The sequence below is a fragment of the Actinia tenebrosa genome, unplaced genomic scaffold, assembly GCF_029948245.1.
Source record: "Actinia tenebrosa isolate PJP-AT-01 unplaced genomic scaffold, QUT_ActTen_1.0 PGA_scaffold1__47_contigs__length_23844297, whole genome shotgun sequence".
NCBI classification, from domain to species: domain Eukaryota; kingdom Metazoa; phylum Cnidaria; class Anthozoa; order Actiniaria; family Actiniidae; genus Actinia; species Actinia tenebrosa.
Window position 1 is genome coordinate 14,723,825 of NW_028292578.1, and position 15,025 is coordinate 14,738,849.

The window sequence follows — 15,025 nt, forward strand, 5'->3', positions numbered from 1 at the left end:
TCAAAAGCGAGGAATCTTTAAGAGGAAAACATAAAAATGTGGGGGGGGGGGGGGGGGGGGGAACAGCTAAAGCCAAACTATTTTAATAGTAATATTAAAATATTCACTGTTAAGAATAAATTTAAGACTTCATAAGAATTATAGCTTAAAATTATCGATTTTATTCATTGCTTTATAATTTTATATATTTTTCTGATAGAGTGCATTTAGAAAAAGCGTGAAACTTTACTAATGCTAAATTGTACTATTGTACAAATTAGTGATTACTAAATTTAGCAGATTTTTTAGTCCCAATAAATAATTTTCAGGAGAAAAAAATAACCCTCTCTCCCCTCCCTTATAATTTTTTACTGAGCCTGCAGTGTTGTTGTGACCGCTGAAAATGGCTGCCCAGTGTTTTGGAAGGAGGCTTCAACACTCGTTCCTTGTTTTGGAAAAACTTCAAGGACTATTTGGGGATTGTGCTACTGAAGTTTCTAGATCTGTTCGAAGATTTTCCAGTGTCAAGGCTCATGCACTTGTTTATAAGGAACATGGAGACCCAAGTAAAGTTTTGAGGTAAACATTGTCTAATGTTTAACATTAAAAATATAATTTGTTTTTGTTCATTTGTATTTTCTTTTCTTCTGGTGTTTATAGCCTTGACTTTGTAGACAGAGAAGTTATTGATCCAAATTCTGTAGGTGTGCACATGATAGCAGCACCTGTAAACCCTGCCGACATCAACCAGATACAAGGTGTGACATGGCTAGTGTGCTAATTATAATATATAATTTATTAAATATATATATCTATAAGAATATAATAAGAATATTAATCATTACGAAAGGTACCTATGCCATCAAACCAAAGCTACCTGCCGTAGGGGGAAATGAAGGCTTTGGTCAAGTTATCAAAGTTGGCAAAGAAGTCAAAGATGTCAAAGAAGGAGATTATGTTATTTTGGCTGAAAACTCATTAGGTTAGTATGATATACCTTCAAGGGGAGCTAAATCAGTATATGGTTCAGGAAATCAAGGGTGGTGTGGTAGTAGATAGTTGATAAAGATTTCGAGGATTCTGTTTTGCTTTAACTACAACCTTTGATACACTGTTCTACTATTCCAGGTTCTTGGTCAAGATACCTGGTATTGACAGAGCATGACGTAATTCAAATACCAGGCAATGTGACAGTAGAGTTTGCGGCAACATTGGCTGTAAACCCTTGCACTGCTTACAGAATGTTAAAAGATTTTGAGCAATTAAAAGCAGGTGAATAATGCAGTTATGTACATACTTTTTACTGGTGTAGAGAGAGTCCCAAAGAGTGGGCCACTTAGCATTTTGGCACAAAAAGTGATTGATTTTCTGTTGTTTGTTTGTTTGTTTGTCCTTTGCTGTGACGACTCAAACAGGTTTAATTTTTTAATGTGTGTCTTTTGTATATTGGAACTTCTTTTTAAGGTAGTACCATTATTCAAAATGGTGCAAATAGTGGTGTAGGACGAGCAGTCATCCAGCTTGCTGCTGCATGGGGAATCAAGTCCATTAATATTGTGAGAGACAGGTAACTAATTCCTAGTGATTTTTACACCTGTGGAAAAACTGGCCATGAGAAATAGCATGCATTACAAATTTTCCCCCTCCCTATCCCCCTCCATCGTTCCTTCCCATCCCCCATCCCTGTCCCCAGCAGAAACACTCTAAATATTAAGCTCGTAGACATTTTATACCATGCAGTTAATGTCTAGTATATGCTTTATTCATAAATTTGAGAACATTTATTTTTCAGGCCAAATTTGGAGGAGCTTCAGAAAGAACTGACCGGCCTTGGTGCAACGCATGTTGTTACAGAAGAATTCTGTAGAACTCCTGACATGACTAAACTATTAAAGGTAATCTACTCATACATTAGCAATTGTACCCTGCTAGCAGAGGTCCCTTTTCGACTTTTTAATTTTGCAGAGTCTTTAATATTTTGTTGTTGCTTTCAATCGTTGTGGAAGAAACATCTTCCCGCACCCTCATGAGTGTGATAACTTTATCAACTTATACCTGGTCACTTATGAGCCCACATCCTTATTTGCATGTTACTAATGTAAAGTGCTTGGTGAGGACACTTGGTGCTTGTTCAAACAGAATGTAATCCATAAGAAAAACAATAAAAGAGCCAGTAAAATGGAAAGTCTCATAAAAAAGAGAAAGGCGAAAACTTGGCCTGTTTTAAACATTGTATAGCAGTTGGTGCAGTCTGTCAAAATAATAGTTAAATTTTAACTTGTGGATCCCATGCATTCTGGTAGGATCTGCAACGACCTAAACTTGGCTTCAATTGTGTTGGTGGAAAAAGTGCAACAGAGTTGACTAGGCGCTTAAGGTAACCACTATATAAGGTTAACATTCCAGTAAACAGAGGAGAACCTTCGAAAGAGGACCCCAGGAGGAGGAAAGAGGAACCTAGGAAGAGTACCCTTGAAAGAAAACCCCCGTGTATACGACTTCATTATGATCCTGGTATCCTCAATAAAGATTAAAGCATTATTATTAAACTACCAGGCTGTGAATCCAGTAGACCCTTTTGGCTTGGGTATAATGTTTTCCCAATTCAGACCACATATAATTCCCTTGAGTATCATTTCTTTATTGAAATGTTGCACAAGAGAATGAATATCAACAATACTACTCAAAAAAAGAATCTAATGTTCAAGAGAATGACACGTGGATTGTAATCAGGGGAAAACATTACACCCATGGTAAAGAGTAGCATTGTTGCTAAATAAGCTCAATATAGTTTGGGAGTGGGGCTGCAAAGCCAAAACGGTAAGGGCATAGATCACAAGGACCATGGATCACCCTACAAAGTGTGTGTATGTGTTTGGGGGAGGGGGGGAGGGCTTGGCTTAGATTGGAAAATATAAGAGACTAGTTTGGGAAAAGGGAAAAATTGGGGAGGCTATAGCCCTCCCTTCACCCCCCCCCCCCCCCCCTTCCCGGATTATGATAACAGCAAGATAGCTTTTTGCTGTAAGGCCTTCAAAAGGTTCTCTATATTCAATGATTGATATGATATCCTTCAGTCCACAGGGTACACTTGTAACGTATGGAGGAATGTCAAAACAGCCTTTTGCTGTACCAACAGTATGTCTTGTGTATTTTTCTTGTCTTATAAAGTCTGTCACAGGCAGATCTAAAGGCACTCAGACAGTGAGTCAGTCAGAGGGTCAGTTGGTAATTCAGTTGGTGGGTATTAAAGTCAGTCAAGCGTTCCAACAGTGTGTTGGCCAGTTGGTTGGTCAGTTGGTTGGTCAGCCAGGCAGTGAGTCAGTCATTCAGTCAGCAATCACACTTTCATTCATTCACCCGGTTGATTGGTCAGTTAGCCAGTCCATTGGTCCGTCAGTCAGTTGGTTGGTCAGTTGGTTGGTCTGTCTGTCGGTCAGTCAGTCAGACAGTCAGTCTTTCAGTCAGTTTGTCAGTCTGTCAGTCAGGTGATTAATCCAGCAGTCCATTGATTGACCAATGATGGTGGGTCAGTCACTCAGTCAATACTTGAATGTGAAATAATACTCAGTTATATATTTGTCTTAGGGCTCTCTCATCTTCAATGATATAAGGATTCGAGGCTTCTGGATGAGTGGATGGAACAAACACAATGCAAAAAGTAAGTTGATCCTCGATTGACTATGCAGTATTTATCCCACACCATTGAATATAGAAACAATCAGAATGCAGGTAAGCCGTTGTATATTTCACGGTATTACATCATGCATTACAGCCTAGGTAATTTCAATGGTGTGGAGTAGCATGATAATTATACAATGTTTGAACGTGGCACACTCTGGAATATTCTACTTGTTACTTGTGTTTTCTTAGTAAACACACTCGCCTGAGGGCTCTTTGTATACTAGAAAATACAAACCCCTTGTGGAATCATATTCTCTGGGACCGCAGAGCTAGGGGGGCTGAGGGGCTATAGTCTCACTAAGAATTTGTTCCACCATGTTTTATTTTTTATCTGAAAAAATATCGAATAATACGGGTCAAAATCGAATAGAAAATGAATATCGAATAATACGGGTCAAAATCGAATAGAAATGAATATCGAATAATACGGGTTAAAATCGAATAGAAATGACTATCGAATAATACGGGTCAAAATCGAATAGAAATAACTATCGAATAATACCGGTCAAAATCGAATAGAAATGAGTATTGAATAATACGGGTCAAAATCGAATAGAAATGACTATCGAATAATACGGGTCAAAAGCCAATAGAAATGACTATCGAATAATACGGGTCAAAATCGAATAGAAATGAATATCGAATAATACGGGTCAAAATCGAATAGAAATGACTATCGAATAATACGGGTCAAAATCGAATAGAAATGACTATCGAATAATACGGGTCAAAATCGAATAGAAATGACTATCGAATAATACGGGTCAAAATCGAATAGAAATGAATATCGAATAATACGGGTCAAAATCGAATAGATATGACTATCGAATAATACGGGTCAAAATCGAATAGAAATGACTATCGAATAATACGGGTCAAAATCGAATAGAAATGAATATCGAATAATACGGGTCAAAATCGAATAGAAATGACTATCGAATAATACGGGTCAAAATCGAATAGAAATAACTATCGAATAATACGGGTCAAAATCGAATAGAAATGACTATCGAATAATACGGGTCAAAATCGAATAGAAATGACTATCGAATAATACGGGTCAAAATCGAATAGAAATGACTATCGAATAATACGGGTCAAAATCGAATAGAAATGAATATCGAATAATACGGGTCAAAATCGAATAGATATGACTATCGAATAATACGGGTCAAAATCGAATAGAAATGACTATCGAATAATACGGGTCAAAATCGAATAGAAATGAATATCGAATAATACGGGTCAAAATCGAATAGAAATGACTATCGAATAATACGGGTCAAAATCGAATAGAAATGACTATCGAATAATACGGGTCAAAATCGAATAGAAATGACTATCGAATAATACGGGTCAAAATCGAATAGAAATGACTATCGAATAATACGGGTCAAAATCGAATAGAAATGACTATCGAATAATACGGGTCAAAATCGAATAGAAATGACTATCGAATAATACGGGTCAAAATCGAATAGAAATGACTATCGAATAATACGGGTCAAAATCGAATAGAAATGACTATCGAATAATACGGGTCAAAATCGAATAGAAATGACTATCGAATAATACGGGTCAAAATCGAATAGAAATGACTATCGAATAATACGGGTCAAAATCGAATAGAAATGACTATCGAATAATACGGGTCAAAATCGAATAGAAATGACTATCGAATAATACGGGTCAAAATCGAATAGAAATGACTATCGAATAATACGGGTCAAAATCGAATAGAAATGACTATCGAATAATACGGGTCAAAATCGAATAGAAATGAATATCGAATAATACGGGTCAAAATCGAATAGAAATGACTATCGAATAATACGGGTCAAAATCGAATAGAAATGACTATCGAATAATATGGGTCAAAATCGAATAGAAATGACTATCGAATAATACGGGTCAAAATCGAATAGATATGACTATCGAATAATACGGGTCAAAATCGAATAGAAATAACTATCGAATAATACGGGTCAAAATCGAATAGAAATGACTATCGAATAATACGGGTCAAAATCGAATAGAAATGAATATCGAATAATACGGGTTAAAATCGAATAGAAATGAATATCGAATAATACGGGTCAAAATCGAATAGAAATGACTATCGATTAATACGGGTCAAAATCGAATAGAAATGAATATCGAATAATACGGGTCAAAATCGAATAGATATGACTATCGAATAATACGGGTCAAAATCGAATAGAAATGAATATCGAATAATACGGGTCAAAATCGAATAGAAATGACTATCGAATAATACGGGTCAAAATTGAATAGATATGACTATCGAATAATACGGGTCAAAATCGAATAGAAATGACTATCGAATAATACGGGTCAAAATTGAATAGATATGACTATCGAATAATACGGGTCAAAATTGTTGCATTATGTAATCTTATATGTACACATATGACGTATGCATATATCCGGTTATCAAAGTAACCTTTGTTAGTCATTACTGAGTCTTGATTAAAAAAGCTCGTGTACTGCTATACACATGTGTGATTACTCCTGCTAGAAGTAACTAACCAACACGATATTGGAACATGGTGGCAGCCTAAGGAAAAGAACATGGGAAAAGACGATCAACCTTCGACTTCTTCGACATCAAGTCTGCCTGGAATACCGAATATTCATGGCATTCACCCGCCAGCACAATTAGACACAAAGCAAAACATCGCCGAGAACTGGAAGACGTTTAAACAATCATGGGAGAACTACTCAGTGATAATGAACATCGACAAGCAGCCTGAAGCTTACAAAGTCGCTCTGTTCCTTCACTGCATTGGAACAGAAGCAGTGAAGATCTATAATGGCCTACCGTTCGAGACTCCGGAAGAGAAGGGTACGTTAACTAATATTATTGCGAAGTTCAACCAGTTCACGATCGGAGAGATGAACGAAACATACGAACGCTATGTATTTAATAGTCGAAATCAAAAGCCTAATGAATCGATCGACGCGTACGTAACGCATCTACGCACATTAGCTCAGTCATGTAACTTCTGCGAATGCATGAGAGACACGCTGATACGCGACCGCATCGTGTTCGGCGTAAACAACACAGCAACGAGAAAAAAGCTCCTTCAGCAACGAAAGTTAACTTTGAACGCTTGCATAGACATATGTCGCAGCACAGAGTCAACTTCTACACAACTTAAAGCTATGGCAGATAGGAAAGTAGAAGAAGTTCATGTTTTGAGTCACAAATCCAAGCCAAGGCAACGTGCTGTGCGGAAACCAAAGAATGATCGGAATGTCCCTACCCAACATGTACTAACATCAAAATGTAAATTTTGCGCTGGAAATCATCCATTACAGAAGGAGAAGTGTCCGGCCTGGGGACAGAACTGCCGAAAATGCGGAGGTCGAAACCACTACGCAAAATGCTGTAAAAAGACAGAGAAAGTCAACAGCGTAAACAACCATAGCGACTCAGACAGCGAGATCGAGATGATCGGAAATGTGTGTGTAAATATTTGTACAGTGGATGACACAGAATACCCACGAGAGATCCACGCTAAAATGATGGTCAACAAGAAACCGGTAAAGTTTCAGATAGACTGTGGTGCGTCGATTAATATTCTACCCGAAATATTTATTGACGGCCATGAAGTGAAGCCATCTAACAAGACCCTGGTTATGTGGAACAAAACCGAGGTAAAACCGCGTGGAACTGCGAGAGTCGTCATAAAGAATCCAAAGACCGGAAAGAAGTTTTCAGTAGAGTTCATCATAGTGCGAGAAAACCTCACTCCACTGCTAGGCGCTAAAGCAGCACAACAAATGCGCCTGATAACTATCAACAAGGAAAACTTTGAACCGACCACACGTCAGTCAACACCTGGTGAAAGCATCAATCAGCTTCTGACAGTTGAGAGGATTGTGGAAGATTTCCCTAAAGTCTTCAAAACGGAACTTGGAAGTTTTCCCGGCGAAGTACACCTAGAAGTAGACGAAAACTTCACGCCAGTGGTAGCTCCTACAAGAAGAATACCAGTAGCACTCAAAGAGAAGTTCAAAGAGGAACTCGACCGACTCGAGAATCTTGGAGTGATAGCGAAAGTCGACGAGCCAACACCATGGGTCAGCAGCGTTGTCGTGGCTACAAAGAAATCCGGAGCATTGAGAATATGCATCGACCCAAAACCACTGAATGAAGCGCTCAAAAGAGAACGATATCAGCTACCTGTGCTTGATGATCTACTACCAGAACTCTCGAAAGCGAAGGTTTTCTCGACTGTAGACTTCCGTTCAGGATACTGGCACTGTATTCTAGACGAACAGTCCAGCCTGCTGACGACGTTCTCTACCCCACACGGAAGATACCGGTGGCGCAGACTTCCCTTTGGCCTTACTGTCTCGTCGGAGATATTCCAGAAGCGCGTTGACCAAGTCCTTGACCGACTAGACGGAATCCTCGACATCACAGACGACGTACTCATATACGGCGTAGGAACAACCGACAAAGAGGCAAACGAGGACCACGACCGTAAACTGTTAAACCTGCTGAACAGATGTAAAAAGTACGGCGTTGCACTCAACCCAGACAAAGTAAAGCTGAGGCGAGATGAAGTGAAGTACATGGGACATGTATTCTCCAACAAAGGGTTAAAGATCGACCCAGACAAAGTAGCCGCAGTACAAGAAATGCCGAGACCTACAGACGTCGAGGCTGTACAGCGTCTGAATGGCTTTGTCAACTACCTGGCAAAGTTTCTACCAAAGATTGCCGACTGCATGGAGCCCATCCGTAAGCTAACCCGTAGCGACACGCCGTGGGAGTGGACTCAACAACAGGAGAACGCCTTTCAAGAGGTAAAGCGACTAGTGACTGTTGCACCTGTATTGAGCTACTACAACCCGGAAGATGAGCTTGAGGTGCAATGTGATGCAAGCAACAAAGGCTTAGGAGCAGCTCTACTACAGAAAGGAAAGCCCATAGCGTACGCAAGTCGAGCCCTAACAGAGACGGAACAACGCTATGCTACGATAGAGAAGGAGATGCTCGCAGTCATCTTTGCATTAGAAAAGTTTAACCATTACACCTACGGTCGACACGTCACAGTACGCAGCGACCACAAGCCCCTGGAAAGCATCCTTAAAAAGTCCATAACCTGTGCATCACCACGACTACAACGTATGATGATGAGACTGCAGAAGTATGACTTTGAAGTCAACTACAAGCAAGGAAAATACATGTACCTTGCAGACACTCTCTCCCGAGCCTATTTAGCCTCGACAGAACACCCATCTGGTACAGAGTTTGAGGTAGTAAACAACGCGAGTTGGCTACCGATGTCCAGCGAAAGGATTCAGGAAATCCGAACAGCCACAGAGAGAGACGAAACCCTGCAGATCCTAAAACAAGTTGTTTTACAAGGGTGGCCAGAAGAAAGAAAGGACCTCCCTGAACAAGCTAAGCCGTTTTTTAGCACTCGAGATGAACTAACGGTACAAGATGGTCTTATATTCAGAGGACAGAGAGTTGTCATTCCACAAAGCTTACGACAAGATATGAAGCAAAAAATACACTCCTCGCACCTAGGTATTGGATCTTGTCTGCGCAGAGCCCGTGAAGCCTTGTTCTGGCCTGGCATGTCTGCAGAGATAAAGGAACTGATTACCTCATGCGAAATCTGTCGAAACTACGAAACGACACCACAGAAAGAAACACTCATGTCACACGAAGTGACGACGAGACCATGGGAGCAAGTTTGTGCAGACCTATTCACGATAGATGGAAAAGAGTACTTAGTAACCTCAGATTACTATAGTAACTTTTTCGAAATCGATCGGCTTCCAAACAGTCGAGCTTCAACAGTCATTCTAAAGCTAAAAAACCACTTCGCGCGATATGGATGTCCTGAACGGGTGATTAGCGACAACGGACCTCAGTTCTACTCTGAGGAGTTTGCAGACTTTGCAAAACAGTGGGACTTTGTCCACAGGACAAGCAGTCCGGGCAACAGCAAAGCAAACGGAAAAGCAGAATCAGGCGTTAAGACCGCAAAGAAGCTTCTGCGTAAAGCAATCGACGCTAAATCTGATCCCTACCTTGCGTTTCTTGACTACAGAAACACTCCGACCCAAGGGATGGAATCAAGTCCAGCGCAAAGACTCTTAAACAGACGGACGAGGACATTGCTGCCTATGACTAAGCAACTACTCCAACCACGAGTGGTATTTCCAGAAGCCGAAATCAAAGATCTGAAGCGACGCCAACAACAACAGGCCAAATATTATAACCGAAACGCGAAAGATTTGCAACCACTGGAAGAAGGTGATACGGTGAGGATGAAACCTTTCCAACTCGGTAAAAAGACTTGGAAAAAGGCAACAGTAAAGGAACGGCTGGATGAGCGTTCATACACTTTGGAGACACCAGAAGGAGATACCTACCGCAGAAACAGGTGTCACCTGAAGAAGACAGCGGAGAAAGAAACACCGCATCCAGCGATGACAGGGAGGCCAATTGAGATACCATCAACACGCCCTGCAGATATCACACCTGCACCACAGACAGACCCTGTCAACCCACCTACCGCGCCCAATGATGAGCCCATAATACCCTCGCGCCCGCAAAGAGCAAGAAAACCACCCACATATTTAAAGGACTATATCCAATAAACATTAAAATGATTCAATACAGATTATCAATCAATTATGAACTGAACAATGATTACATGTTCATCAGAAAACAGATGATGATTTTTTATATTTTTTGATTATCATATATTATTAGGTACCATTAGACATTTGAAGAAATATTTTAGTTTTGTTTAGTGTCCCTGTAACCTTTCACTTTATATAAAAAAAAGGGGGGATGTTGCATTATGTAATCTTATATGTACACATATGACGTATGCATATATCAGGTTATCAAAGTAACCTTTGTTAGTCATTACTGAGTCTTGATTAAAAAAGCTCGTGTACTGCTATACACATGTGTGATTACTCCTGCTAGAAGTAACTAACCAACACGATATTGGAACAAAAATCGAATAGAAATGACTATCGAATAATACGGGTCAAAATCGAATAGAAATGACTATCGAATAATACGGGTCAAAATTGAATAGATATGACTATCGAATAATACGGGTCAAAATCGAATAGATATGACTATCGAATAATACGGGTCAAAATCGAATAGAAATGACTATCGAATAATACGGGTCAAAATTGAATAGATATGACTATCGAATAATACGGGTCAAAATCGAATAGAAATAACTATCGAATAATACGGGTCAAAATCGAATAGAAATGACTATCGAATAATACGGGTCAAAATCGAATAGAAATGACTATCGAATAATACGGGTCAAAATTGAATAGATATGACTATCGAATAATACGGGTCAAAATCGAATAGAAATGACTATCGAATAATACGGGTCAAAATCGAATAGAAATGACTATCGAATAATACGGGTCAAAATCGAATAGAAATGACTATCGAATAATACGGGTCAAAATCGAATAGATATGACTATCGAATAATACGGGTCAAAATCGAATAGAAATGACTCGAATAATACGGGTCAAAATCGAATAGAAATGACTATCGAATAATACGGGTCAAAATCGAATAGATATGACTATCGAATAATACGGGTCAAAATCGAATAGATATGACTATCGAATAATACGGGTCAAAATCGAATAGAAATGACTATCGAATAATACGGGTCAAAATCGAATAGAAATGACTATCGAATAATACGGGTCAAAATCGAATAGAAATGAATATCGAATAATACGGGTCAAAATCGAATAGATATGACTATCGAATAATATGGGTCAAAATCGAATAGATATGACTATCGAATAATACGGGTCAAAATCGAATAGAAATGACTATCGAATAATACGGGTCAAAATCGAATAGAAATGACTATCGAATAATACGGGTCAAAATCGAATAGAAATGACTATCGAATAATACGGGTCAAAATCGAATAGATATGACTATCGAATAATACGGGTCAAAATCGAATAGATATGACTATCGAATAATACGGGTCAAAATCGAATAGAAATGACTATCGAATAATACGGGTCAAAATCGAATAGAAATGAATATCGAATAATACGGGTCAAAATCGAATAGATATGACTATCGAATAATATGGGTCAAAATCGAATAGATATGACTATCGAATAATATGGGTCAAAATCGAATAGAAATGACTATCGAATAATACGGGTCAAAATCGAATAGAAATGACTATCGAATAATACGGGTCAAAATCGAATAGAAATGAATATCGAATAATACGGGTCAAAATCGAATAGAAATGACTATCGAATAATACGGGTCAAAATCGAATAGATATGACTATCGAATAATACGGGTCAAAATCGAATAGATATGACTATCGAATAATACGGGTCAAAATCGAATAGAAATGACTATCGAATAATACGGGTCAAAATCGAATAGAAATGACTATCGAATAATACGGGTCAAAATCGAATAGAAATGAATATCGAATAATACGGGTCAAAATCGAATAGATATGACTATCGAATAATACGGGTCAAAATCGAATAGAAATGAATATCGAATAATACGGGTCAAAATCGAATAGAAATGTCTATGGAATAATATGGGTCAAAATTGAATAGAAATGTCTATCGAATAATACGGGTCAAAATCGAATAGAAGTGAATATGGAATAATACGGGTCAAAATCGAATAGATATGACTATCGAATAATACGGGTCAAAATCGAATAGAAATGACTATCGAATAATATGGGTCAAAATTGAATAGAAATGTCTATCGAATAATACGGGTCAAAATCGAATAGATATGACTATCGAATAATACGGGTCAAAATCGAATAGAAATGTCTATCGAATAATATGGGTCAAAATCGAATAGAAATGTCTATGGAATAATATGGGTCAAAATTGAATAGAAATGTCTATCGAATAATACGGGTCAAAATCGAATAGAAATAACTATCGAATAATATGGGTCAAAATCGAATAGAAATGACTATCGAATAATACGGGTCAAAATCGAATAGAAATGACTATCGAATAATACGGGTCAAAATCGAATAGAAATGACTATCGAATAATACGGGTCAAAATCCAATAGAAATGAATATCGAATAATACGGGTCAAAATCGAATAGAAATAAATATCGAATAATACGGGTCAAAATCGAATAGAAATGAATATCGAATAATACGGGTCAAAATCGAATAGATATGACTATCGAATAATACGGGTCAAAATCGAATAGAAATGAATATCGAATAATACGGGTCAAAATCGAATAGATATGACTATCGAATAATACGGGTCAAAATCGAATAGAAGTGAATATGGAATAATACGGGTCAAAATCGAATAGAAATGAATATCGAATAATACGGGTCAAAATCGAATAGAAATGACGATCGAATAATATGGGTCAAAATCGAATAGAAATGACTATCGAATAATACGGGTCAAAATCGAATAGAAATGACTATCGAATAATACGGGTCAAAATCGAATAGAAATGACTATCGAATAATACGGGTCAAAATCGAATAGAAATAACTATCGAATAATACGGGTCAAAATCGAATAGAAATGAATATCGAATAATATGGGTCAAAATCGAATAGAAATGACTATCGAATAATATGGGTCAAAATCGAATAGAAATGACTATCGAATAATACGGGTTAAAATCGAAGAAAAGAAAAAAACTTGCCATTGCTAATCACTAAAATTTGGAAAGAAATTTTGGAAGAGAAATTTTGTGGCCACATGTTAGCCCCCTCCCCCCTGCATCCAAAACTCTCTAGCTCAGCGGTCACTGATTATAATATGCATCGTCACTCAAAGCTATTGTATAACTATTATTTATTATATATTTACATTCATTCAAGAATTCATGTTTTCCAGGCGAAGCAAGACTCTCCATGATCAAAGATATTTGCCAGCTCCATTTTGAGGGTAAATTCAATCCACCACCCTGTACAAAACACGTTTTACAAGACTATAAAACAGCAGTAGAGTCAGCTATGAAACCATTTTCTTCAACTAAACAACTATTTATTCTAGCAGATCACACTTAAGACAAAACCTTATGGAAAGCACGTTCTTTGCTGGGGGAGGGGTGGGGGATGGTTGGGGCTTCAAAGGGGAGGGGCATCAGTAAAAATGTGAAATTTAATTGAGGGTCCGAACCTTTTTATTTTGACGAAAGCTGGTCCCTTGTCGACGTATTGATGGGAGGGTCATGAACTTTTTACTGAGTGAAAGGGGAAGCGCTACGACCAAAGTTACTGCAAATGAATCCCCCAGCCCTCCCCCAATAGAACAACGTATCTTCCCTTAACACCTTAGTCTAATGAAGTTAATAGAATAAGACGTCAAAGACGTTTAAGACTGAAAATTTACTAGATCGTAAACTGTTTTGAAACCATTTAAATTAAAGTAGATTTTGTGTAAGAGAAAATTTTTACAGATTTTTATGACCCGATTAACAAGCTGACCAAAAAATCGAATTAGAATTAAGAAGTTGAGGTTTCAAGAGATGAGGAAAACCAGATAACTCGATAAATGACCTTCGAAGCACAGGAGAGAACCGACAAGCGACTCCACCACTTCAATGGAGTGTGAGAATCGAGCCTAATGCAGGTCCCATCCTATTGGTGAGAGTCGAAATGTCGATGCAGTCACGCGCCAGCCGATGGTTTTTTGGAATTTTATTCCTGTTTTTTGCCCGGAGAATCGCTTATCTGTAGGTATGAAAAGGAATAGAGAGAAAGAAAGACGAAATAATAAATCAAAAATCAAAAACAAAAACAAACAAAAAACAAAAAAAACATGAGTCGCAAGCGGTAAAAGAAATTGGAAAATTTCTAAGCCTTTTTGCATGAGAATCGTGTTACAATCATTTGGAGGATCAAGGGTTTGACGAGAGCGGAAGACGAAAGTTGAACATTGCTTTTGGCACAAAACTCGTGACGGTATTGATGAGGTCAACCATGATAGTCGCATGTTTATTTTTTCATTGTGTCAATATTCTTAATTACTTTAAGTTTAATTGAAGTCGTCTTTTGTTATTTTAAATGCCAGCTCTCTTTATTTAAGGAAATTATTGGTATTTCTTTATTATTTACATTCTAATGTCATTGATTTTTTCGGTTAAAGTTGAGGGTGATTCTTTGTTGTTTTATTTTTTTACTTATGATTTTCATGGAACAGTATATTATTTAAGATGAGTTCGTTAATTCAGTGTAATATGTAAGTTCTCCTAACCAGTTGAGACATGGTTTATAGTTTCGGCTAAATGAAAACGAGACTTTATGGCAACAGACTTCA

At 37.9% G+C, this 15,025-nt stretch overlaps 1 protein-coding gene across 1 annotated transcript; it reads left to right on the top strand.

Annotated features, from left to right (window-relative positions):
- Positions 1 to 351: 351 nt before the first annotated feature.
- LOC116288041 (enoyl-[acyl-carrier-protein] reductase, mitochondrial) lies at positions 352 to 14,869 on the top strand. The gene is made up of 10 exons (XM_089032334.1): positions 352 to 558; positions 640 to 737; positions 830 to 961; positions 1,108 to 1,251; positions 1,444 to 1,546; positions 1,772 to 1,874; positions 2,283 to 2,356; positions 3,057 to 3,117; positions 3,568 to 3,640; positions 13,601 to 14,869. The coding sequence occupies exons 1-10, from the start codon at positions 383 to 385 to the stop codon at positions 13,771 to 13,773; spliced, it is 1,137 nt and encodes a 378-aa protein (XP_088888460.1). The 5' UTR covers positions 352 to 382; the 3' UTR covers positions 13,774 to 14,869.
- Positions 14,870 to 15,025: the final 156 nt, after the last annotated feature.